This window comes from Rhinolophus hipposideros (assembly GCF_964194185.1).
Source record: "Rhinolophus hipposideros genome assembly, chromosome: 22".
Taxonomy (NCBI): domain Eukaryota; kingdom Metazoa; phylum Chordata; class Mammalia; order Chiroptera; family Rhinolophidae; genus Rhinolophus; species Rhinolophus hipposideros.
The window spans coordinates 22,510,803-22,536,862 of NC_138068.1; the positions used below are offsets into that span (position 1 = coordinate 22,510,803).

The 26,060-nt window shown below is 53.1% G+C and overlaps 1 protein-coding gene across 1 annotated transcript; it reads right to left on the minus strand.

Moving 5' to 3' along the window:
• Nucleotides 1-4,324: 4,324 nt before the first annotated feature.
• MYLK2 (myosin light chain kinase 2) lies at nt 4,325-20,411 on the minus strand. The gene is made up of 13 exons (XM_081034100.1): nt 20,312-20,411; nt 20,115-20,214; nt 17,831-19,682; nt 16,753-17,054; nt 15,054-15,159; nt 14,407-14,500; nt 12,065-12,174; nt 11,840-11,981; nt 8,662-8,732; nt 8,402-8,530; nt 7,690-7,842; nt 7,409-7,541; nt 4,325-6,396 (listed from the first exon to the last, which is right to left on the minus strand). Exons 2-13 carry the CDS (start codon nt 20,164-20,166, stop codon nt 6,316-6,318), a joined length of 3,225 nt encoding a protein of 1,074 aa, XP_080890226.1. The 5' UTR covers nt 20,167-20,214; nt 20,312-20,411; the 3' UTR covers nt 4,325-6,315.
• Nucleotides 20,412-26,060: the final 5,649 nt, after the last annotated feature.

The window sequence follows — 26,060 nt, forward strand, 5'->3', positions numbered from 1 at the left end:
TACGGACACAAACAGTACCTATATCCACGGGGTTGTGAGGATTACATGAGTTAAGTAATGTGCTTAGAACAGAGTCTGTCACACGGAAAGTGTAATAGAAGTGTTTATTAAGTACAATAGATAAATATTTGTGCGGGGGGGGGGTGCATTTCCCCTTAACTTGATTTATCCCCAGGGGAAGGTCCAGCTGCTATGGAGGTGGGGGGTGGTCTGCAGAGGGAGGGAAGACTTATATTGACAAGGCTTTGGATTCAATTCCTGGCATCTCCACTTCCTTGCTGTGTGACCTTGACCAAGTGGATTCACCTCCCAGTTTCAGTTTCTTCATCTGTAAAATGGGGGCAATGATTCCAACCTTCTTGACTGATAGCTGGGAAACCTGGTCCTGCACACTATGTGTACAATTTAGCCAACAAGAATGAAATTGGAACATCAAACATCCCAAGTGGAGAGCCTCATACCCTCAGCCCAGTCCTCTCTCCCCCTTTCTTCGCATGTGGCAAAACCTCCATCCTCCGCAGGTCCAGGTCCAGGAATACCTAATCCCTTATTCCTGCTCTGCTGGTAACTGGGAGGGAGCTGGAGGGGCTGAAGGAAACAGTTCCAGGCTAAAAACAGGCCAGAGTCAGCCAGAACCCTGCCTGGTAGCCCCTGGAAAGGCCAGGGCTGCTCTTCCTGACCACATTATCACGGCACCCTGATCTCTCTTGGATAAAAATGAGAGGCTGATTCTCCTGCTGCAAGTTCAAGACTTATGACAGCTGACTCCCTGGTGAGTGCCTTTCCACCTCTACACCTTTGCTTTTGCTGTTCCCTCCACCGGGAATACTCACGCCCCACTGGCTGACTTCTCCACATCTGGAGCCCAAGTTAAATATCACCTCCTCAAGGAAGCTTCCCCTCCTGATCTGATTACAGGCCCCTAGATTATTCTCCTTCTCTGCACCCTATTTGTTTCCTCCACACGGCACTTGCTGCAAAGTGGTATTATGCATTTCTGTGTGTATTCACTTTTTATTGTGTCTCTACCTTAGAATGTGAGCTGCAGGGGGCAGGGGTTGGGTCTGCCTTATTCACCGTATCCACTTCCCTAACCTGGTGACCAACACAAAGCAAGCCCTCAATAAAGGTTTGTTGAGCGGGCAAGTGGAATCATGGTCCCCCATTCAACCATTCACCATGGATCAAATCTCCGAGAAGCCCCTAGGGCTCCCCACCCATTCAGAGCAAAAGCCCAAGTCCTGAGGGGCCTGTGTGACCTGGCTTCATCTTGGCCTCTTGCCCTCCCCTCACTCCAAATAGCCTTCACACTTGGCCTTCCTCCTGCCTGGAACAGACTTCCACTAATCCCCACAGGGCTCACTCCCTCACGCCCTTCACATCCTCAGAGAAACCCTCCTGAACCACCGCACCACCCTGCCAGAATGAAGCTTCATAAGGCCAGAGATTTTTGCCAACTGGCTTGTCCCCAGGACCTAGAACAGTGTCTAGAACATAGTAGGGGCTAGAGAAATAGTTGTGGGATGAACATAAGGTCAGCGGCATGTGCCAGCTGCTCAACGTGTATCTACACATCCCACGTAACTTTTGCAACTGGCTCTGGGAGGCAGGTACTATTATTACGTCATTTCACAAACAGACCTCTGAGGCTCAGAGAGGCAAACAAGTAGAATGGAACCCCATTCTGTCTGACCTGTACCCAGTCTGTCATCAGCCTGTCTACCAAGAAGTGTATGAGATCTGTCTCCCTCCTCCTCTCCCCACAGTTCTCAAAACCTCTCAAGCAGACACGGCCCAGCCTCCCTTGAGGTTTCCCTGATCTCCAGTCTCTCTCTCCCACTCACTGAGTTCCCTGGCTGCAGGGAGCCTTCTGAACCACAGATCTAACCATGCCCCTCCTTTGTTCAAAACCTTCCATGGCTCCCTATTGCCCTGATCCAGCCTGGCATTTGAGGCCCGGCCAACGTCTCCAGACTTAGTCCCTATTTCATTGTATGCAAAAGCCCTACTGAAATGCTCCGAGACAAGCTTGTTCACATCTCCAAGTCTTCGGACATGCGACCCTCTCTCCCGGAAACACCTTCTTCACTTGATCTGGAAAGACCCTGCTCCTATTTCCTCTCAGCTTGGCTGTCACTCCCATTGGAGGAAAGAGAGTAGCGGTGTCTTCTTTTGTGTCCTTCCAGCTTCACTGTCATCTCCAACGTCTTACCGGCTGGCATTCCGGAGGCTGTGAACTCCCTGAGGGTGGGACCGTGACTAATTCATCTTCAGGCTCTACCATGGGGCCAGGCCCAGCACAAGGGCTCAACAAATAGCTCTGAAATGGCTGGATGTGTCACGGCCAGCTTTGCATCCGGACTCCACTATTTCCTGCCTGGGAACCATGGACTCGTCCATAAACTCTCTGAGCCTCAATTTCCTCATCTGTGCAATGCTGGTAATGAAAATACTCACTCCTAGGATGGGGACGAAATGAATTCATTCATGGAATCACACGGTACAGTGTCTGGTGCTCAATAAACAACATCCATTAGAGTAGAGGAAGGAAAAGCTGGTGGGAGGCTGTACGAACGGGAGCTTGGTCCAGGTGGGCACCTCCTTCGGGGCAGCCTGGGCTAACTCACACCTTCACGGCAGCCCTGTCACTGGCTGGGTCTTTTCCCACTGCTGCCCTGTTGGGTCTGAGGTGGCCGGTGGAATTCGAGGCCATTGGACACAGACAGGAAGAGGCAGCGTCACCAGCCCTGGTGTAATCCAAACCAGATGCAGCCTCAGACCCATGGGGTGGTCACTGTGGGCTTGGCCAAGGCCCAGAGGCAGGAAATAGTCTTGGAGGAACGCTCTCTGGGCTGGAGCCAGCCAGGAGGAGCTGTCCCATGGAGACTGTTAACCCTTCTTAGCCCAAAAGGGAGGCCGAGGACCTGGGCAGGGGAACCTCACGGCCCTGGCCTCAGGAGGCACAGAGCACCTTGCAGGGAAGTTCACTTCCAGCACTGGCATTATGACGGGCACCATAGAGGGCAGAGCACACCGAGCAAGGTGCGGGGGACCCTCACAGCTTGGCACCCGGGACTTGCAGAAAGCCAGACCTAGAGCCTTGGTCCTGGCCTTGGCTCCAGCTGGCAGGCCCAAAGCAGCTGAGGGTTCACTCCCACCATCAGGGTGGCTCCTGGGGTGAAGAAGCTTTCCCCCTGGCCTCCCTCCCTGAGGCTGCTCTTCGGATGTGAGCTCTAGTGAAAGTGGGGAGGCAGGGCCGAGGCAGGGCCCAGGCAGAGGCACAGACTCAGTCCCATGTCAGGGCTGCAATCCCAGCTTTTTCCGACGTGTGCTCTATGGCCCTTAGAAGGTGCACAATCTCTCTGAATCCCCATTTCCCCATCTGTATTGTTAACCCTAGGGGCCAGGGGAGGCCCAAAGGAGGCACTTAATGAATCAAAAAAGGGCTTTTTAAGGTACTCCTGGGAGGGCATAGGAGTAAAGGCAGTGATCAGCCCTGTTCCTTGGTTTTGGGTGGAATTCCTGCCCAGGACATGTCCATTAGCTGTGTGGCCTTGGGCACATCACTTTCCCTCTCTGAAGCTATTTCCTCACCTGTGAAATATGGTGAATGAATACCAAATCTCATATCTTGATTGTCACAATGGCCCTAGGAGTGGCAGAGGAGAGCAAAGCTGAGATTGTCATTTTCATATCAGAGAGGAGGAAACTGAGGCTCGTGTGGGAGTCAGGAGTCCTGGGTTCTAGTCCCAGCTGTCGCTCTCTCTGCTGAGGGGCTTTCCTCCTTTTGACCTCAGTTTCCCCAGCTGGACCCAGGCCCTGAATCTCTGCTCTCGCTGGATCTCATTTCCTCCCCCCACCCACCCCACAGCGGTGACTCATCCCTCATTATCACGCTGTGTGGCCGAGGCTCAGCCTGGGTGGGGGCCAGCGAGGCCGAGAAAACTCAGAGGAAACCACAGGCCTGGCCCAGCTGGCAGGTGGCAGGTGGGTGGGCAGTGGAGCAGGGATCCACGGCCATGCGGGCCTTGCCCATAAGCACTAAGAGCCCAAGTCAGGATCCCCAGGACCCCCAAGCCCTGACTACAAACCCCACCGGCTCAGAGCCCAGAGTCACCCGCTCTGTGTGGCACCTGCAGCAGCAGGACTCTTTACCCACCTGCTGGAAGAGGGAAGGGGTGGTGGCGAGGACTCTGGTCTCACCCTCCAGGCCAATGTTCATGGAGGCAGGGGACGGAGGGGATGAACTGTCATGGTCTCACAATGTGGGCAAGTCCAAGATTCTTGGGAGGCGAGCAGTGTAGCAATTAAGAGCAGGGGCTTTGCACACACAATGTGATATATAGATGATGTATTACAGAATTATACACTTGAAACCTGTGTATCTTTACTACGTAACCATTGTCATCCCAATAAACTTTAATTAAAAAAAAAAAAAAAGAGCAGGGGCTCTGGGCCTAGATTGGGTACAAATCCTAGCTCTGCCCCTGACTAGCTATATGACCCGGAGCAACTGGCTTACCTCCCCGAGCCTTGGCTTCCCCATCTGAGAAATGGGCACAGCACCACGCCCACTAAGCAGGGTCACCGTGAGCAGTTGACGTGATCATGAACCCACGGAGTGGGGCCAGGACCAGCACCAAGCAGAGGCTCAATGCGTGTCAACTGTTGTGACTGCCATTCCTGCTGGAACCACTAGATAGCTACGCCCCCAGCCAGCAGACCAGCTGTCCCACTTAGGCCAGTCCCACTTCTGACTCAGTTGTCCTCGCCGCCAGAAAGGCTGCACCCCATTAGGGTTAAGCTCTCTTGCCCTGCCCCTCCAGCAGATGGAGCCCTCTCCTCTGCACTGCAGGCCTGGGGTGAGGTGGGTTGTGGCCCAGCAGAGAACAGCTCTCTCTCCCAGGCCTCCTGGGAGACTCCCCATCACTGCGGGTCCAGCAAAGACTGCTCTCTGCTCACACCTTGTTCTGGTGAGAAGCAGGGTGGGCTCATGAGCAGGGCCCTGTCTGGGAAACAGAAGAGTTCATTTCAAGCCCCAGATCCTGACTTGTTAAGTAGCTTTCAAGTTCCTTTCTCTCTATGTTCCTCAGTTTCCCCTTCTGTAATAAGAATAATAACATCTACCACATAAGCTTTCTCTGAAGAGTAAACAAGTTAATATACATACAAATGCTTAAGGAGATCCTGACACACAGTAATCACCCAATAAATGTTAGCTGGTGCTGTGACCTCCCTTTCGCAGATGAAGAAACTGAGGCACCAAGCGGGGAAGCCACTTGCCCAGATCGTGTAGCGGGCAGTCTGGCTGCTGAGGCTGCACTGGTGACGACCACACTGTGACCTGACTGACGTCACTAAAGCTCTTGGCACACAGTCGTTCTCAGTGAACAGTGGTCATCTGTGACTTCACCCAAGTGAGTACAGAGGGAAGGAGGCCACATGCAACCTGTACATTTATTTACAAGGCACAAGCTGAGAGCAGGTTGGGGACTGCCCCATGGCCTTCTCACTCTTCCTGGGCCTGCTAACCAGCCTCATCTGAGTCTGCGGGTGACCCCTGGGATGGGGGCCTGGAGTGGCTGGATTGAGCCAGCTTGGCCCTCAGGCAAGCTCGGGGGTGGTCTCCCATGTCCCCCAGGCCCCCCCTCTTCCCCTCATCCAGGCCTGGCTGTCCTCTCTCTCACACCGAGTTCCTGTGTGTTGGTGGTCGCAAGGAAAGTGGGCGGGGGGCCAGGCTGGGCCAGATGGTGTGTGCTAGGCCTTATCTGTTGGGAGTGGGGAGGCGGGCCGGGGCATGGAGGTCCTCTTTCACAAAGCCTGCTCTGTCTCCCTGGCAGCTGGGCCTCAGGAATCGGTTTTGCTGCCTTCCTGCCCCACCAAAAGCCTCCCATCCACCACCCCAGGAGCCCCGCACACTGGGACCCCCAGCCCTCCCACTTCAGCTAGGAGCAAGCCCAGGCCAGCGATGCCCAGGTGGGGCTAAGCAGGGGTCACCAGGGCAGCAGTTCCAAGCGGGGAAGCCCGGGAGGGAACAATGGGGCCCGGCCTGTGGCATCTAGGCTGTGGCTGATGGGCCAGAGCCCTGTCTGGGGAAGCGTTAGCAGGATGGCTTCAGGCGACATCCGAGGCGGCTCTTGTCGGGGAAGCAGTCACTGCGTGGAGGCGTGGGGAGCCCCGAGCCTCCGGCCTGACGCAGCCTTGTCCTGGCCAGCCCTCCCTGGGGTCTGGCCCGTCTGCTTTGGCCTTCTGGGCTGTGTGGCCTCAGCCCTGACCACTGTGCAGCTGCGTCCAGGCCTCAGCCACTCCTGGGGCTCAGACCCCCAGAGCCATCAGTGCCCCTGAGCTGCTGATCTTCTTGAAGCGGTTGGCAGCGCTGACAGCAATGAAGTTTCTCTGGGGGATGAGGGAGAGGAGTCCCAGTCAGCATCAGGGCAGGGGAGAAATTGTGGGACAGCTGAGTGTCTCCTAAGGTGTCCTCCAATCCTGGGGGGCCAGGCGCCAGGGATGAATTTTGGGCATTTTGGTGCAGTGCCCAAAATAGCCACAGGAGGCGCCATGACATTGCATCTTCCAGGATTCCTTCATTCAACAGATTTCTCAGCCAGACCTAAGTACTGTTCTGCTCAAGGTGTTCCAATGGCTCCCATTTTGCTCCAAGTAAAAGATAAACCCCTCGCCATGGCCAACGAGTCTCTCCACACCCCGCTTCTCGCTCTTCTCCCACCTCACCTACCCCTCCCCCTTGCTCATTCCATTCCATCCGTACTGGTTCCCTACCAATTTCTCACACTTGCCAAGTATGCTTCTGCCTCAGGGCCTTTGCACTGGCTGTTCCCTCTGCCTGGGACACTCTTCCCCCAGTAGTACCGCACCTCTAACTCCTCACCTCCTTCAGGTCTTTTTTCACATGCTCCATCTCAGGGAGCCCTCCCTGACCACCTATTTAAATAGAAGTGCAACCTTTCCTCTGGCACTCCTGACCATCCCTAGTTTTTTCTACAGCCCTTCCTTAAAGTCTTTTAATATCTCCCATCCCCTACCAAAAGTCAGCCCACAAAGACTGAAATCCTTGCCTTTTTTATCCACTGGTGTATACCCAGTGCCTAGAAGCAGTAGAGGCTCAATAAATATTTGTAAAATGAAGGGAGGAAGCCTGTGATGAGGTCAGAGAGCTTTTCCTGAGCCCAAGCCCCAAATGGACGCCCCTCCTTAGGGTGGAGGGGGTGGGTGGAGGGTCAGGAGCCAGGCCAGGACAAAGAGAAAAAAGTCAACCCTGTTTTGCAGACAAGGCCAGGCCTGGTCGACAGAACCTGCCAAGGCAGGGCTGGTGGGGCCTGGGATCTGGTGCCAAGAGTTCTTCCCGCCTTGCAGTCCCTCCCTTGCCCCACCCCCAGCCCAGCGGTACCTTCCAGCGCCTTTTCATGAGGTATTTCTTAAGCAAGATCTGGGACTTGAGGCGTCGATTACAGCGCTTGGCTTTCTCTGCCAGATTGTTGAGCCAGGGGTGGGCAAGGCACTGGGCAGCGCTCATGCGGGCCCTATAGGGAGGGGCAGTGTGGCAAGGGTGTGTGGCATGCCCATGAGACATGGGAGCCTCGCCAGCCTGCCAGCCCAGTTCCCACCCTGCCTGCACACGCATGCACTGGGCTCTCACACACAGGGTTCACATCCTACAGTGAGTCTCACCCCTGGTCCTTGACAATGAGGCTGGAGACAAAGTCTTTCGCCTCATCTGATACAGCCTCGAAGGTCTCCTCGTCAAAGTACCAGTTGCCAGATAGAACATTGTTTAGGGTCTCTGTGTCATCATCTCCAAGGAAGGGGGAGAGGCCGCTTAGCCTGGAGGGAAGGGATGGCAGAGGACAGGGAGGTGAGATTGGAGATGCTGAGTCACCTTTGGGGGCTTGGGGGGTGGGGGCAGATCCTAGGTGGCAGCACCATGTGCTGAAAAGACCCCCAGCCTCTTGAGTGGGACAGACCTGAGTTTGAATCTGGCTGGGTGACCTTGGGCAAGTCACTTCCCCTCTCTGAGCCTCACTCTTCTCATCTGTAAAATGGGCATAATCATCCCAGCTTCCCAGGGTTACAGTGAAGAAGAGGAATGGTGAGTGCAAAAAAAATGTCCACTACCCTTCTGCCCCCACCCTGGGTCATCAGAGATCTGTCCAGAGCCCTGGGCTGGGATGCTATGCCTTTAGGGGCTTTGGTTTCTCCATCTATAAAATGGGTATAAAGTTCCCCTTTCCTGGTTCTCCCTAGCATTCCCAACCCCCAACAAACCCCTGACTGAACAATTGGGGAGGTGGGACCACCTCACCAGGACCCCCAGGCCAATCTTGGCCTCAGCTTCCCACCCAGGTGCCCCAACCCCAGGAACACATGCTCCCTTGGGGCTCACAGCATGTAGGTGATGACCCCCATACTCCACATGTCTGTCTTATCGGAGATTTGGTCGTAATTCACCACCTCAGGTGACAGGAACTCCGGGGTCCCAAAATTCACCTTCAACTTCTCGTTGGGGTTATACCTGGGGGGGGGGGGAGACCAAGAGCTCAGAACCCAGCTCCTAGCCCATTCCCAGGAGCCCTCCACGCCTCCCTTGCCCCTGCTCTCCTCAGAGGCTTGCCCTGCCCTCTCCACCCCACCCCCAGGTGGTACCTCCGTGCCAGGCCAAAGTCAATGATCTTCACCAAATGGCCTCTGGTGTTGACGCACAGGATGTTCTCTGGCTAAGGAGAAGGGGTGGCCCGGATTGGCTTCTGACCCTGCTCACCCTCCCTCCCCGTCCAGGTCCACCCGAGTCCCAGGCTCCCTGGGCCTGAGGCCCAGACTGCCAGAAAGTGCGGCCCATCGGAGACCCTCAGACCGGCTTGCTCCAGACACAGATGAGGATCCTGAGGGCCCAAGAGTGACTCAGACGAGGCCTCGTAGCACAAGGCTTCTGGGTGGATTCAGGTGAGATTTCCCCTCATTTAAGGCCATGCAAGGATAACAACGTTAGGGCATTTCCGAGACTGGAGAAATGGGAAGCCCGCAGAGGACAGCTGCACCCTGGCTGAGAGGTCAGTTCAGGGTTGCCACCAGGTACAGAGAGCTCCAGAGACCCGAGAAAGAAAACACCAGATCGGGGCTCCCCGAGGAAGCCTCTTGGGAACAGAGGGGCTTCACGCTGCTCCTGGTATGCTCTAAGATATGCTACTCTTGTCTCCCCAGTTAGGAATGATAACGACACCTACAAAATATCAGGCTCTGTGTCAGTCACTTTCCATGTGTTAACTCGTTAATCCTCCCAACCGCTCTATGTGGCAGAGACTGCCCATCTCCATGTCACAGTTGAGAAAACTGAGGCTGACCCAGAAGTGACTTGGCCACAGTCACCCAGCAAGTATGTGATGGAGCCAGGATGTGACATCAGGACTCTCTGACTCTAGCACTGGTCTGCCTGCCACTGGCCAACAAGAACCCATGGTGCACGCTACAGAGTGGAGGCGGGGGCAGACAGGACGCTTGTGGGTTGGCTTTTCTAGGGCAAGAGCCGTCTTCTCTCAGCCGCCTTGCTCCCCACCTTCAGTGTCTAACAAAGACACTGGTGCTCAGCCAAGGCTCCCAGAATTCTGTGCTCCAAACACAGGTGAGTGTGGGAATGAAGTTACTGAGAGGCTAGTCCCTCCCTGTTCTGGGCTGCCATCTCCTCTTATATTGTGTCCACACAAGGACACAGGATGAATCTGAGGCTACAGGGCAGAAACATTTTAAGTAGTTAACGATGGTTAAAAGGCAGGAGATTTTGCACGAAAACCCTGCTATCCTGATGGTCAACACCTCCTGAAACAGCAGGAGCAGTGAGTGAGTTGCCACTGACCCCTGAGTTGGACGAAGGTCCTCCAGTTCCCCCAGGGCCTGGGACCTTTAACACCATTCTGTTATTCGTTTGGTCTCTGTAGGCATTTGATTGGAGGCCTTTAAGGACATGCTTCCTGAAGGCCCTTTTCCGACTGATGCATTTACTCAGAGCAGGACACTAATGGCTTTAATAGCTGACCTGGGGTCCCACTAAAACAGGGAAAGAAAAGAAAGGTCCTAGGCTACAATCGTTTGGGGAGACGAGACAGACCCAGGTCTCCTTTTGGAGGACACCAGACTTCCTGAGAAGCCCTGGCCTGGGAAATGGCTCACTCAACTTACTTGACCGTGAAGCCCTTTTTTATGAAAAATGTATTGCTATCCTGAAAAGAAACCACTTTTTAGGATCCCGAGACTTAAGGTTAAGCTTCTTCCCAGGGCATCGCATTCTCATTGGGGACCCTGTTCTACCCCCCACCAATTGATTTCCTGTGGGGAATGGCTGGTCTCCAATGCCATGGTGCTGTCTAGAAACTGAGGGGTCCCCCTCACTCTCTCCTTCCCTCCCCTTTCTCTACCCCGACCCAAACCATCAGTAATCAGAAGGGCTCTATTTGCAGAATGCATCATGGTCTGGTCACTTCCCATCCCCCCACTCTTCCTGGTTGCAGCCTCACCATCTCTCTCCTAATTTAAAACAACAGCCTCTTAAATAGCCTCGTCCACGTTGGCCCCACTGAAACCCACCTCCTTATGTCCTTGCTTCCTCCCTTGTCAGGGGGATGAAACTAGCACACCTGACCCAATGGGTTATTGGGAGGGGTGCTTACTCTGAGGGCACCTGACCCCTGGTGAGCAGGGGGTGGGTATAGCCAGCTTCAGCCCTCAGATGCTCTGGCCTTTGCCCACGTCTGCCATTTCACCTTGGATGGCGCCTCGTTACTCTCACACACTTTTCCATGATGCTTTTAATGGTTTAAAATGATCTATTTATTTGGTCAGTATTTTATGAATGTCTGTTCCTCCCACAAACCCGCAGGCTCCATGGGACGGCGTGTGTCCTTCCTTGTCCTTAGGGGACACCCATGCCCCCCACAGTGCACAGCAGCACACTAGCCGATATCAAATCAATGAATGCAAGAGCCATCAACCTTGCTGATGGGCGCTAACCCACCTCAGTGTGCATATTTCATCTCCACTCGCCTTGCCACTTACCCCACAAGCATTTACACCTGCCATAAGGATGGGACTAGCCCGCACTCATGCTGCTCCTGCCTGCGCCACACATGGTCCCCATGACCAAGCTCCAGAGCTCCAGGCAGCCACTAACAAATTGATCCTAAAAGCTATTGCTCCCCCTAACCTGCTGTGCCAGGAACCAAACAAGGTCAGAAGAGGGATATAAATGTTCTTTCACTAAACATTTTTGTGAGCACCTACCACGTGTATATTGCTGCACTGACACTCTACGTATGGATTTGTTTTTCTGACTCCCCTTCTAGAACAGAAGCTTCGCGAGGGCAGGCATTTTTATCTATTTTGTTCACTCCTGGACCTCCACCACCTAGAATACAACCTGGCATGTAGTGGGACCTCGACAAATAATTGTGGAATAAGTGAACAAACACTCACAGCGCCTCTCAGGGCCCAGCACAAAGGGAGATGCCTTTGCAATACTTATTAGAAAGCCCTGTGTGGGAGGCACTGAGCTTGGGGCTCACAGGGCTGCGAAAGACCCTTTCAACAAGTACTTAGGAGGAAACCAGAAGCTCCTGAAGGCTAGGATCAAGTCTTTTTTGTTGTTGTTTTGTTTTATCCCCGATTCCTGGTCCTTAGTAAGTGCTTAATAAACCCTTTTTGAATCTACGTATGGCAGGATGGATGCAGGGAGAGAAGAAGGGATGAGGGAGGATGGAGGGAATGGCTGGTTGCACCACTGATTTCAAGGGGCCGGATGCTCCTGTCCCCTCGCGAGCAGGCCCAGCCCCGGTACCTTGAGGTCCAGGTGCAGGACACTCATCTTGTGCATGAAGAGGATCCCGTCGCAGATCTGCCTGACGAACACCATGGTGTCCACCTCCGTCAGCTGATAGTCCTCGTCCACAATCCTCTCGAAGAGCTCTCCGCCCTCGATGCTGTGTGCACAGACCCCTGTACAGGCTGCTTCTGGGCCTCTGGCACCCCCACCCGTGGCCCCGCCCCCACCGCTGGCACTCACTACTCCATGAACAGGATGATGTCATGCGGGGTCTCCATGGCTGCGTACAGCTGGATCAGATTGCGGTGGTTCAGCTGGTTCATAACCTCGATCTCAAGCATCACCATTTCCTGGGGGAACAGGGAAGTCAGGGGTACCATCACCGCATCGTCACTCCCCGCCCTCCACGCTGTGCCTGCGCCCTTTCCTGAACCACCGCCCAGCCTCCTGCTCTTTGCTGGCCTCCTTGCCTCCCAGCTCACCCTACCCCCAAGCCTCACCCCAGTCATTCCTGCTCCATGCCTTTGCTGTTCTTCCCCTCCTCCTTCTGACTGAATACTGGCGTGCCAAGGGCCCGGTCCCCCCTGCTCATCACTCCCTTCCTTACACTCTCTCTCTGGGCATTCTCCTTAAGCCCCTGGACTTGACCTTCCTTCCAAATGTGACTGATCTCCAAATACATATCTCCACCTCTGAGCACTCCCTTCAACCCCAGACACCCATATGTCCCACGGCCCAACTGCTATTTCCCTTGGATGTCTAACAGACATCTCAAATCTCTTATGTCCAAATTAAACCTTTGATACTGCCCTTTCCCCACAATGGAGTTGCCCTCAGCTTGCCCATCAGGAAAAGGACATCCTTCTTCACCCAGGTGTGCAGGACTGGAAGTTAGGAGCTATCCCAGATTCCTCTCTTATTCTTGCTTCCTCAGACCCCACGTCCTCTCCAGCTGTAAATCCTTTCACTCTACATTCAAACTAAATTACAAATCCCATAATTTCTCACCTCCTCCACCGCTGCTTTCCTAGCCTAAACTAGGCCACTATTTGTCACTTTCAGAAAATTGGCAAGCCAGTTGTCACATTGGTAGCTTGAAATCAGCTGTGGCAGAAATAGTTACACCATGGAAATCAGCAAATGCAACAAATCAGGCCTCTTCCAGAACTGTGGCTCCAGAGCAACATATCAATACCCGCATGGCTCTCTTTCTCCCGTGATTCCATTCATTCATTCATTCATTCATTCATCTTTCACCTTATGTACCTTCCTCAGAGGTCTACCTCACCCCACTATCTGAACAGCCCCCATCGGCCCCGCACTCCCGGTCCCTTACCTGCCTTTATTTTCTTTCCTAGCACTTCTCAGTTCCTGACACCATGCTTTTTGTTTTGTTTTGTTTTTCAGTTGCCTGTTTCTCGTCTCTAGCATGTCAACCCATGAGGGCCAGGACTTTCTCAGTTCACTGCCATTTCCCCAGCACGTGGCACATTGAATGGCATAGAAAAATTGCTTAATAATTAATTAATCAATAGCTGCCTCCAATTAATTTACACAGCACAGATGGATGGAATATCTGCGATGAGCCAGGTCCATGATAGAAGCCTGAGGACCCACAGTCAATAATATGGATCCAGGCCCGGGAAGTAGAAGAGGCAGAGAAAGACAGAATCCCATAGAAAATACCTGCCTTCCAAATGTGCTTAGAGCTGTGATGGGGAGTTCAGGGCGACAGCCGTCTGGAGCTTCTCAGAGGTTCTAGGCCCCAGGCCTCTGCATATGCTGTGGTCTCTGCCTGGAATGCCCATAACCTCACTCCCTCTGCCTCAATTCAAGGGCCCCCAGCAGGTACCTGCTGTTTCCAGCATTCAGGCCTTTCCTCCCACAGTCCTCTCTGCTTAAAACACTCTTCCCTGCCTTCTCCACTGGAAAACAGCTCCTTCTCCTTCATAGCCTTCATTCAGGAGACAGCCAGTCTAGGAACTTCTTTGACCCCATGGGCCAAGACAGGAGCCTGCCCCCTCCTTGCTATCCCCACCCTAGCTTTCTGGAGTTACAGCTCACCACACCCTGTGGGTAAGTTGTCGTTACCTTCTCACACACCCAACTCCTTCACTGCACATGAACCTCTACCTGCATTCATTCATTCATTCATTCATTCATTCTTTCTTTCTTTCAACAAGCCCTGCTCTCAGCCTCCTATGAACCAGGCCTGGGCAAGGTGCTGGGGGCAGAGCTCTGAAGCAGCCCCTATTTATCTTGGAGCTCCCAGAGGGTGGGGACCACATTCACTTCACTTCAGGACCTCTAGTGCCCAGCACAGGGCCTGGCCCAGAGTCCACACTCATCAGTGTTTGTTGAATTGAACCAAGCAGGGGCACGAATATGCTGTGCCTGGAAGGGAAAGTCTCCAGGTATAAGTTTACTAACGGAGGGTCTGGTTCATGGTTAGGAGCATCAGGCCCCTGTGGCAGGGCTGTCTGTCTGTCTATCTGGTGCAGACTCATGGGTAGATGTAGGTGAGAGGCTCTCACTCCAAAGATCCCCTCCCCCTCTGCATAAGCACCTCCCACCCCCACTACCTTGTCTTTGGGTGTCTGTTTCTTGATGACCTTAGCTGCCAACTTGAGGCCTGTGGCTTTCTCTGTGCAGGTACAGACTGCTCCAAACTTGCCGCTGGAGAGAGAAGAGGCTGGGAGTGAGGGAGTTCCCAGGGGCACATGGCTGAGGGGGCCTGTGCTCTCTTCCCATCTGGACCCCCGTGTGAGATGAGGGTGCTCTCCTCAGCCAGCCCTCACTCCCTCTTGAACCTCTACTGTGGGGACAATGGCTGAACCACACAAATCATGGGTATAGGAAGGGCAGGCTCATCCGAAGGGTGACTCCTGATGTGACAACTGACAGGCTTGTGGCAAGTAGGGGTCCTGGGGCTCTGGGCTTTTTGCAAAGCTAGAATCACCTTGATGGGTGTTAATGTGGTACCTGAAACTGAGAGACAGGAAAATCCTGTGTGCTTGCCATGGGGAACAGTGATGGTGTGTCTATGAGTGACAGTGACACGATTGTACATCAGCCATGTGACAGTCTGCATATGGCAGGTGTGACCTCTAGGAGCAATTGTGTCCATGTGGGCCATGTCTAATGGGGTGTGGCTGGGCCTTGAACGGGGAAGACATGAGGCACCAGGGGGTTCCGTGATCTCTTGCTGGGTTGGGGTCCCAGCTCTCACCCGCCTAGTGTCTCCTTGGAGTTCATGCTGAATTGACTGTTGACATTCCCAGTCCTCAGCTCCACGACGCGGTGGGGGAAGGGAGCCGGGGGTGGTGGGCAGTCGTCTGGGGAAGCAGAGCAGTCGTCACAACCGTGCCAAGAGCTTCTGAGAATGTACCCTGACACCAACCCCTGCTGTCTAGCCTGGGCCCTTACAGGGACGTTCACTGAGTGATACTTGGGGGACAGGTGGCTCCGAGACAGGGGCTAGGGAAATCAGGTTCCAATTTCAGCTCTGCCACCAACACACACAATGGCTTCGGGAGGCCTCTGTCTCTGACAGAGGGGGGCTTAGCTTCTCCTGGCACAATGGGGACGACTGACTGGACTTCTCTGACCCTCCCACATTATAAGGTGTGAAGACTGGGTTCCAAGCTATCTGCATTTCCACTGAAGGGAAAAAAAGACAACTATAATGGTGGAGTGCCAGATAGGGGTTACTATGTCTGATGCGGTAGGTGATGGAAACTGCCTACCATCTCCTCTAATAATACTACAGCTGGAGGAAACCTGTGAAATGGGTGTCCAACCTGGGCATGGCCCAGGGGCAAGGGGTGGGCGGGAAGGAGGCCGGAACGGCGAAGTTTGGTAGGGAAAGGCTGCCACCTAGTGACAACCACGGGGAACAGCTGGTCCTGGCCGTCCACAGGCTGAATCATCGGGAATGGAAACCTCTTTATAAATAGCAAGAGGCGGCAGGGAAGCCGGGCTGATGATAAATCAGATGGCCCTTGGAGGTTGTTCAGGTCCTGTCACCCTGAGGATGTGATTTCTGGGCGGGGCGGGGCACAGGTCTCTGCGGCTCCTCGGGAGAGGAGGCAGGGCTCTTGGCTGCCGCCCAGCCGCCAGGCCCTCCCACCCTGTCTGGGTGGCACTGTGCCGCTCACCAGGCAGGCTGGCGGGTCTCCCAGAGCACCTCAGCCTGGAGAGGGGGTTGTCAGGACACTCTGGGCTCTCCTGACCCCATCTCACCCCACCCCCAGCCCTGCCGCATCCCTGCCCAAGCCCTTTCCCTATTCACCTACTCGCCAAGCTCACGCATGCTCAGTGGCTCCCTGCAGCCCGCTGAATAAACCCTCTGGCTCCCTGTCTGATTGTCAGTTAAAGCCATTCCACAATGCTGCCCCATCTCACGTGCCCAGCTTCCTTAGTCACTGCTCCCATACACAGACACGTGTGCTCCTCGACTGATAAACCCTCTATAGCTCCCATGACCCTCCCCACCCCGTCCAGGACGTAGTTTACCTAAGCCTGACATTCCAGCCTTTCTACAAACTGACTTCAAATTCCACTATGTAGAGAGTGGATGTTGCTCCACCTGCCCATCTTTTTTTAAAGCCCCATTTTAGTCAAAGTAGAAGAAAGTCAAAAGTGAGTTCTGGAGTCGGGCCGTCCTGATGAATTCAAATCCTGTCCTATCTATAGGTTTTTGGGCACTCACTCCATTTCCTTTTTCTGAGCCTCAGTCTCCCCATCTATCAATAGGGACTAGAAGTTCGTACTTCCTGGCGTTGTGTGACACTTGGATGAATCAGCCTGGATGTGGCATGGCTCAGAGCATTTCAGTCCTCTAAACAGGGAGACATGGGGAGCCCTCTTCCCTCCTCCCTCAGCCTGGGGAGCCCCAGCCCCCTTACCCCCACCCACCCCTGGCCTACCCAAAATCTGGAAGCAGTCCTCCTCCCTGGATTTGAGACAGAGGGCCTGCCCCACCTCCGATCTCTCCGAGGGCACAGCCTGGAACTCGATCCCCCTCGAGGTGTCCCCTTGCACCTTAGCCTGGCCAGCCTGGCCTGAAGCCTTCTCTTCTGCTTCCTTCTGGCTGCCTTCCAGGATGTTCTCCCCTCCTTCTGCTGCCTTGGCTTGCCCGGGATCTATGGGGCCGGGGGTCACGGGCACCCCTTCAAAGATGAGCTCTGACGCCTCATTTGGGGGCTCCTGGGCCAGCGGCTTCTCGGGGCTGGAAGGTGAGAACACAGAGGTGATGCCCTTAGCAGCCACGGCCCTGCTGCGGCTCCTCCAGCAAGTCTCAATGCTTCCAGAGCCTCATCTGCAACCTGGGGCTAATACAACTCTGCCTCCCACCCCAAGTGCATGGGGTAATGCAGACCGATTCACTTTATACAAAATCAAGGGATGGTAATAACACCGTAAATGTCTGAGGTCATTATCTTGACTATCAACACACTATTAGATCATTAAAAACCATTAATAGGATCGTTGATATGGTTAATCAGTATGGATATAATTAGGGAGATTATGTAACTCTTGATTCATAAAAACTGTGTCGATGCAATTAATATTAATACATAATTCAAATTAATATGGTAAGTGCTATTGTGGTTTCCAATATATCATTAATGACCTCATTAATATGATTAACGTTCAGGTAAGCATACCTGAACTTGGCTAGACCCAAGTTCATGGACTAATGGGAACTCTGTACTCTAGGTGCCTAGAAAAGAGGAGTTCCATCTAGGAGGTCTCTGAGGACCTCTCCTGCCTGACATTCCAGGCTTCTGATTGTCAGAAACCATCGCAGTCCTGGTTACTGCCAGGGATAAGGAGGTAAGGAGGTAGGGCCAATGCCTACTCAGGACAGAAGGAGCTGGACGTTAAAACTACCCAATGCAGCATTGAATGTAAAAACAGCAATTCTGAGGACAGAAGAGCTCAGCATGATCCCTGGGGACAGAGCCCAGGACCCCTCCCGACTTTCAGACAGGGGGCATTCACCTGGAGATGACAGCTGGGCAGCTGGGGCTGTGCAGGAAGGCAGGTGAGCCCCTCCTGGCCGCTTCTTGGCACTCTGCTGCCTTCTTTTGTGCTTTCGGCTCTCCAGGGTCCTGGCTGCCTGAGGTCCCCTGCTCAGCGTTGGGCTCCGTGAAACTGGTCTCTGCTGTTGCGCTCTGCTGGGGCAGGGCTGCCTGCGGCCCAGCATTGCCCTCCGCAGGCCCACTGCCCAAGCCGTCTTCTCCCTCCTGGCCCTGGCTGATAGTTGAGGGTTGGGCCAGGGCACCGTCCCCTTTCTCTGGGGCAGGGGCTTTGGCACCTTTATTCAGGGTGGGTGGACTAGATCCTTTATTTGAGTCTGGGGGACCAGATTCTTTCTTTGGGCCTGGGGGGCCAGGTTCTTTCTTTGAGTCTGGGGGACCGGATTCTTTCTTTGGCCCCGGGGGACCAATTTCTTTCTTTGGGCCTGGGGGGCCATGTTCTTTTTTTGGGCCTTGGGTGCCAGGTTCTTTTTCGGGATCTGGGGGACCAGGTTCTTTCTTTGAGTCTGGGGAAACAGATTTTTTCTTTGGGTCTGGGGGGCCAGGTTCTTTCTTTGGGCCTGGGGGGCAAGTTTCTTTTTTTGGACTTGGGGTGCCAGATTCTTTTTCAGGATCTGGGGGACCAGGTTCTTTCTTTGAGTCTGGGGAAACAGATTCTTTCTTTGGGTCGGGGGGACCAGGTTCTTTCTTTGGTTCTGGGGAAACAGCTTCTTTCTTTGGATCTGGAGGGCCAGGTTTTTTCTTTAAGTCTGGGGAAACAGATTCTTTTTTTGGATCTTGAGGGCCAGGTTCTTTCTTTGGGTCTGGGGGGGCAGGTTCTTTCTTTGGGTCTGAGGGGCCAGGTTTTTTCTTTGGGTCTGGAGGGCCAGGTTTTTTCTTTAAGTCTGGGGAAACAGATTCTTTTTTGGGGTCTTGAGGGCCAGGTTTTTTCTTTGGGTCTGGGGGGCCAGGTTCTTTCTGTAAGTCTGGGGAAACAGATTCTTTCTTTGGGTCTGGGGGGCCAGGTTCTATCTTTAAGTCTGGGGAAACAGATTCTTTCTTTGGGTCTGGGGGGCCAGGTTCTTTCTTTAAGTCTGGGGAAACAGATTCTTTCTTTGGGTCTGGGGGGCCAGGTTCTTTCTTTAAGTCTGGGGAAGTAGATTCTTTCTTTGAGTCTGGGGGCACAGGTTCTTTCTTTGGACCTGGAGGGCCAGGTTCTTTTTCGGGGCCTAGGAGACCAGGTTCTTTCTTTGGGTCTGTAGGGACAGATTCTTTCGTTGGGTCTGGGGGCCCAGGTTTTTTCTTTGGGCCTGGGAGGTCAGATTCTTTTTCTGGGCTGGGGATACCAGTTTCTTTCTTTGCATCTGGGGGGGCAGGTTCTTTCTTTGGGCCTGGGGAGGTAGGTTCTTTTTCTTTGTCAGGGGGGGCAGGTTTTTTCTTTGACTTTAGGGGGGCAGGTTCTTTCTTTGCACCCAGATGGCCAGGTTCTTTCTCTGGGCCTGGGGGGACAGGGTCTTTCTTTGGTTCTGGGGGGACAGGGTCTTTCTTTGGTTCTGGGGGACCAGGGTCTTTCTTTGGTTCTGGGGGGCCAGGTTCTTTTTTGGGGTCTGGCGGGCCAGGTTCTTTCTTTGGGTCTGGGGGGCCAGGTTCTTTCTTTGGTTCTGGGGGGACAGGGTCTTTCTTTGGGTCTGGATGGCCAGGGTCTTTCTTTGGCTCTGGGGGACCAGGGTCTTTTTCGGGACCTGGGGGACCAGGTTCTTTCTTTGGGTCTGGGGGACTAGGGTCTTTCTCTGCAGCTGGGGGTCCTTCGCCTATTGCACCTTTGGGTGCCTTGTCTGCAGAGATGAGACACCAGTTAGGATCCATCCTCCTCCCCCTCCTTCCCCAGCCAGGCTGGCCAGAGACCAGCTCTGGGCCCAGGTCCCCACCCAGACAAGAATTTACAAATGCTTGTCCCCCTGAGCCTCTAGGGCCACCTCAGAGGCCTGTATGGGAGGCTTCTGGTCATCAGGTGGGCCTGGATACCCCACCATCCCTTGCTGTTTAGGTGCCATCCACCGGGGCTTCCCATTTTCTCAGTCTCTCCGGAGAGGGATTCGTATAGGCCCTTGACCCAGCCCAACCCTACCCATAGATAAATCTGATTTCTGTGTCCCCCATGCTCCATACAAACAGGGCCTAGAACTCCCACAGAGGAACCAGCCCAACCCTGGATTCAAACACCCTTTCCCAAGCTCCTCCCTCCATCTCCTGCCCCAGTTTGGCACCTGTTGATGGGCTCTGGATTTCCAATTCGACTGCTCCATTTTCTGTCGCCATAAGGTAGGGAGGCGTGTGCTTCTGCTTGCCTAACTCAAGTCTTTCTAGCTGCAGAAAGAAGCATGAGGTGTGTCAGGCTGTCGGATTCCTCCTCTTATCAGGCTGAGAGGAGGCCAGAGCCAGCGGAATGAAGGGAGAGAGGTACCTGGAGCAGAAAGGGGCAACCTGGTGGCCGTCTGTGTTGCAGCGGCTGCCCAGTTGCAGTCCTGGGGCAGTTGTAACGGGCTGGGCCGGTGGGCAGAGGCGGAGGCAGGGGCGCAGGCAGGGTAGGCGGGGACGGAGGAGAGGCTCTCTTACACCAGGGGCCATGCAGCTCGGACTGCCACCACCTGTCACTCTTGGCCCCTGTTCAGAGGACACGGCATTCTTCCCATGGACCGAGTGGGGGGAGAGTGGTGTTGGAACAAGCAGGAAGAGAAAAGGGAGGGGGCACCTAGGGCCCCAGGGGAGCAGCCTTTCCCCAGGCCTTGGCTTGAATAAGATCAAGGAGGGGGCCTGGAAGAAGAGGGGCTCTCAGGCAAGGCTGAAGGGCAAGACTATGTCCCGGCTGGGCCCTGGCTCTGCCCACAGGCGTGCCAGATTTCCTGGGGTCCCCCAGAACCTGGTCAGAGCCATGCAGTCCCAAAAATAATCCCCCAAACCCTAGTACCCAGCTCTGTGCCCATGAGCCCTGCCCCCTAGCTATTTGACCTACTTGGAGCATCTGTGGGTAAGAAATTGTCTCAGGGGAACTTGCTCAACATGCCCATGGGCCTCAGCACCTTTTCTTTTGAAAAATATTTTTCTTGGGCTCCTGAGGAGATGGAGACTGCCCCCAAACGGCTGTAGGTCAGTCAGGGTTGTAGGGCCCTTCCCCGGAGCTGCTGGAAGCTGGCCTCCAATGGCCTGCCTGGAAGGAGGGGGCTGATGGAGAGAGAGTCTTTTCCAAGGATCCTCCCCCACCGTGGTGTCTCAGGGGCCACTCCAGCCCGAGGTGTTTGGGCTGAGATGGGACGGGATGAGGTGTGATCCCACGGGGCTGCCATCACCAGGGACTGTCTGCCCTGAGCCTTTCTCTGAGAATCAGCCGAGCTGAGTGCAGTGGAAATAGCTCTGGAGTGGGTGTCTGGGTTCAGGTCCTGACTGTGGCAAGCCTCAGCTGCTCTGTCAAACGGAGGAGACAACCGCTGCCCTCAGATGGGAGAAAGGAGGAAATGACTCAAGAACGCAGCAAGTCTAAGCAATGGGAAATTACGCCTAAGCTAGAAAAAAGATTGAGGAAGCTGTGAATGAACTGACATGAAGCAACCTCCACAGTGGAAAAAAATAAATAAATAAAGCCAGGTGCGGCATGTCGCGTAGAGTGTGTGCTATCATTTGGGCACAAGGGGATAAAATATGTAATATTTAACGTAACAATATATGTAACAATAAATACATTTTCATTCCACACACGTAAGAATTTCTTTGGCAAGGTAAGCAAGCAACAGGACCAGGAGTCGGAGGGAGACAAATGCATACCCTTTAACTTTTTTATTTGAACCATGAGCTGTATGAACTGGTTACTGTTCAAAATGAGTGATTTGTTTTTGTTTTTATAGTGAGCAAATGTTGGGGAGGTTGGTAGAGGCTAGCCAAAACCAGAGTTGGGGCTCTTTCCCCCGTCTTGACAAGTTTTGCTCTGCCTGGTCCTCCCCACCTTCTGACCTGGCCCTCCCACCCTCCACTTCTCTCTTTCAAAGTCCAATTTGACAGCCTGCCTCTTCTAGGAAGCGAAAATAATAACTAATAATAATGTCTATCTAGTACTTGCCATGTGTGCCAGGCCTCGTTCTAAGTGCTCTTGTGTAGATTCCCTCATATGATCTTCAAAACAACCCAATGAGGTCGGTAAGACTACAGATGGGGGAACTGTGGCACGGAGAGGTTAAGTAACTTACCCAAATCCATCTAGCTTGTAAGGGGCTGAAGTGGTATCTGAATCCAGGCTCTCTGAAGGGAAGGGAGCTCCTGTTTTTGTTTTTGTTTTTTTTTTTTAAAAAAAAAAAAACAGGATTTTTTTTTTTATTGGAGAAGAGTGTGTACTTCCAGGACTTTTTTCCAAGTCAAGTTGTTGTCCTTTCAATCTTAGTTGTGGAGGGCGCAGCTCAGCTCCAGGTCCAGTTGCCGTTGTTGGTTGCAGGGGGCCGCTGCCCACCATCCCTAGCGGGAGTCGAGGAATTGAACTGAAAACCTTGTGGTTGAGAGCCCACTGGCCCATGTGGGAATCGAACCGGCAGCCTTTGGAGTTAGGAGCACAGAGCTCCAACTGCCTGAGCCACCGAACAGGCCCCCATTTTTTTTTAAGTGCCTCCTATCATTAGCTTTATCCATATACTCTTAAAATATCGTCTTGATAACTCTGTGGGGAACTTTCATCTTATTTTCAAGATGAAGACAGGGAGGATCAAAAGAGTAACGCCCAAAGTCTGAGTAACTTGCCCAGAGTCACTCCACAAGGTCCTCTTTCTTCCGTATAATTTCCCAGCTTATGCAGCAACCCCTCTCCCGATGGGGTCGCATAGCATTCTGAAAGTTGAAATGTTTTCTGTGCATGCCTATCACTGGGAGCCCCCGGCTCTCCATTTGGTCGTCCCCAGAGCATGTTCTGGTTTAGCCTGAAATGTTGGACCCCACCCTCTTCTGGCCTTCAACTCCAGGTTGATCCCACTATTGGCACTGTCTGGGAGGCCCTGGACGGCAGGGGCTGTATGCTGCTCATGTGTGTCCCCGGCACAAAGTGTACTTGACAATCAGTGTTCGATGAATGACTAGCAAGAGTCCGGACAGAGTTTATGGTATTTGCTGTGATGGCCCTTGCTGACATCCCTTTATTATTAGTGTTGTTGTCAATACCAGTCATTTGTTGAGTGAATGCCCACTAAGGGCCAGGCCTGACTCTGCCAAAGGCTTCACCCCAGCTCACTGGATCCTCCCAAGGAACTTGAGGGGCCAAATGACTCAAGGGGACCATTTTAATGGTACAGAAACTAATGCTGAGAGAAGGTAAGAGGTTTGTCCCTAAAGTCACACAGCTCTTGAGTAGCTTCAAATTACCATGATTCAAAGCCTGAGCCATCTCCCAGTGAGACCAAAATCCAGGCTGGGACAACATAAAAGGCTTAATTCGCTACATTTGTCACTGTTATGATTCCCAAATGATAACTAGCATTTCTTGAACTCATGTAAGCAGGCTAGACCCTGTGTAAGCAACTTCATGAGTGTCTTCCATTCAATTCTTACAACCTGTTAGGAGCTGTCAATGAAGAAGCCGAGACTAATAACTGAGGCTTGGGCAAATGCCTTTGCTTGTTTCTTCATCTGTAGGATGAGCACCTTCCTCACGGGGGAGGTATATAAAGCATTTGAAACAGTTCATGGGTACATAGTAAGTGCGTTATAAGTGTCAGCTACTGCAACCCCATTTCACAGATGTGACAGGAAAACTGAGTCACAGTGCAAACTCAGAGTTGGGTTTGAACCATCTAACCCAAGGCTCAGCTCATCACCGCTCTGTCCTGTGGCCTCTCCCCGAGGGTAGCGGGCGGCATTTAGTGAGACCATGTATCAACATGCTTGGCACGGTACCTGAGGCACCGTGAGGCCTCCATAAAGTTATGGACACCCCAACAGAGGGCTCAGCTGTACCTGCTACCTCAGCACGTGTCCGTGGCCCCTCGTGTTGGGATGAGAGGCTGGCCTGGGTCCGGGTCCACGGGATTGCTTGTAGTTTTGCTCACGGCCCAGGCTGAGCTCAGCTCAGCCAGCTGCTCCTGGGAGTCCCCGAGCTTCTTCTCAGTGCTCCCTTGGAGACACAAGGGTAGGGCACTGGGAAACCTCCTCCACCCAGATGGGGGCTGCCAGAGCCCCTGCCCACCCTTAGAAAGGGGCTTTCCCGCCTTGCACCAGCTGTGCAGCCACCCTCTTTGTAGGAAGTGGGGCAATGCCAGGACCAATTAAACCCGCCAGGAGAATTAAGGTCAGCAGGATGCAATTATGCCTGTTGGATTTAACAAGGCCAGAGGGAAGTTATCTCCAGCCAGAGTTCACGGCTCCTTAGGCCTCTTGCCCTGGATGGCTCTGACTCCAGAAGCCTGGGTTCTCAGGCTTACCCATTCCTGGGAGAATTTCTTGGGAGGGGAGGGGTTAACTCCAGTCGGGCATTGCTTCCCTGGCTACTAGGAGGAAACTGATCCAGCCAAGAAGCTTTTAAAAGGACTTGCTCAGAGGAGACATTTCCCAGCCTGACCCTCTCCCTGCTTGGCTGTGATGGAAAAATCTAGGGAGTTGAGCAATGACCTTTCTGACTCTAAAGAGAGCAGCCACATCCCCTCACAACTTTCCTCTGGTCCTGGTATGGAAGCCACTAGGGCTGTTTTCTCCTGTCCTCGCCCACCTTGGGCCCCTAAGCCTGGGCTTTGGCTGTACCTCTCAGGCCTCTGGGAAAGCCTGAGATAAGGCTGAGCCTTACAGCAGACCCTCGCTCCTTCCTTCCTTCCAGGGCTGGTAAACAGATCTATGGACACTCTGTGTCGCCAATTGGACATAGATTTCTCTGGAAGCTCAAATGACACACTGTTCCATCCCAGAACTGTGGACTTTTATTGCTAAGATTATTTACTGAGTGTTCTACTCTCTGGTAAGGACTAAACTGGTCACTTTGGGGACAGAGGGATGGAGTTGGGGAAAAGCTGTAGAATCACCACATAGTGCATTTTAGGTGAAAAATATATATATAAAATCATTCATGAAGTGGGATCCTTTCTTTATTAAAAATATTTAGAGAAAATGTCTGGAGGGATAGAAATACACACATTAACAGGTGTGGGAGTACAGATGGTTTTTAAGTCTTTGGATTTTGTAATTTTTTTTGAAATGACCGTTGATAACTGAGCAGATTAATAATAAATTCAAAACATATCAACATGGACACAGATTTCTACACTTCAAGACAAAATGGTCAGAGCTACACATGGGATCTAAAACACAGTGGGATTTCAGAGGGGTCGTCTTTGGGACTCTGATCAAGAATGACTTCTCAGCCCAAGGCATGGCTAGTTCAGGCTTTCTCAGTGTCCAGGCCCGTGTGCAGCCTCCTTGGAAGGGGGCCCCAGGAATCTGTCACCAGCATTTCAGGTGGTTTCCATGCACACCCAAGTCTGAGAAGCCCGTCAGAGGGCCAGCGTTGAGGCAAACCTGCTAAGTGTCCCACTGGTGCAGCCGGTGGTACTTCCAGGACACATGTCTGACTAGAGCCCTCTGGGCCTGCTTATCAACCCAGATGCACAGGGCAAATGCCTGGAGAGCTTTCACGACTCCCGAAGCCTGAGCCCCTCCTGAGCTCTGACCGATTAAGTCAGAATGTTTAAAGGTGGGGCCCCGGCTGTGGGTGTTTTTTCAATCTCCCCAGAAGATTCTGATGTGCAGCCAGCGTTGACAGCCACTGCTCTGAGAACTTCCCAGGGCTGGACGTCACCTTGCTTCCCTGGAATCCCCCAAGTTAGGGTAAAGCGGTGCATGTGGTGGGGGCTCCATCCTGACTTGTTATATTGACTGTGGGCACTGTCCCAGGCTCTAGGAGATGCACATGGCAGCTCAAAACACACGGGAACCACGTCTGTCAACTCTGTATGCCAAGGGTCGTGTACAAAAAGTGCTGTGTTAACAGTGATAGCCTCTCATATTTATTGTGTATTTTACCATGCGCTAGACAGAGACATTAACTCCTTTAATCTTCATGGCAACCGTACGAGGTAGATACTATTATCACTCCCTTTTGTAAGGGGAAAATGAGGCACAGGGCAGTAACTTGCCCAGGTTTCTGAGGTTTCAGATAGTATTCCAGCAGGGCCAGAATTTAAACCCTAACTGTCTGG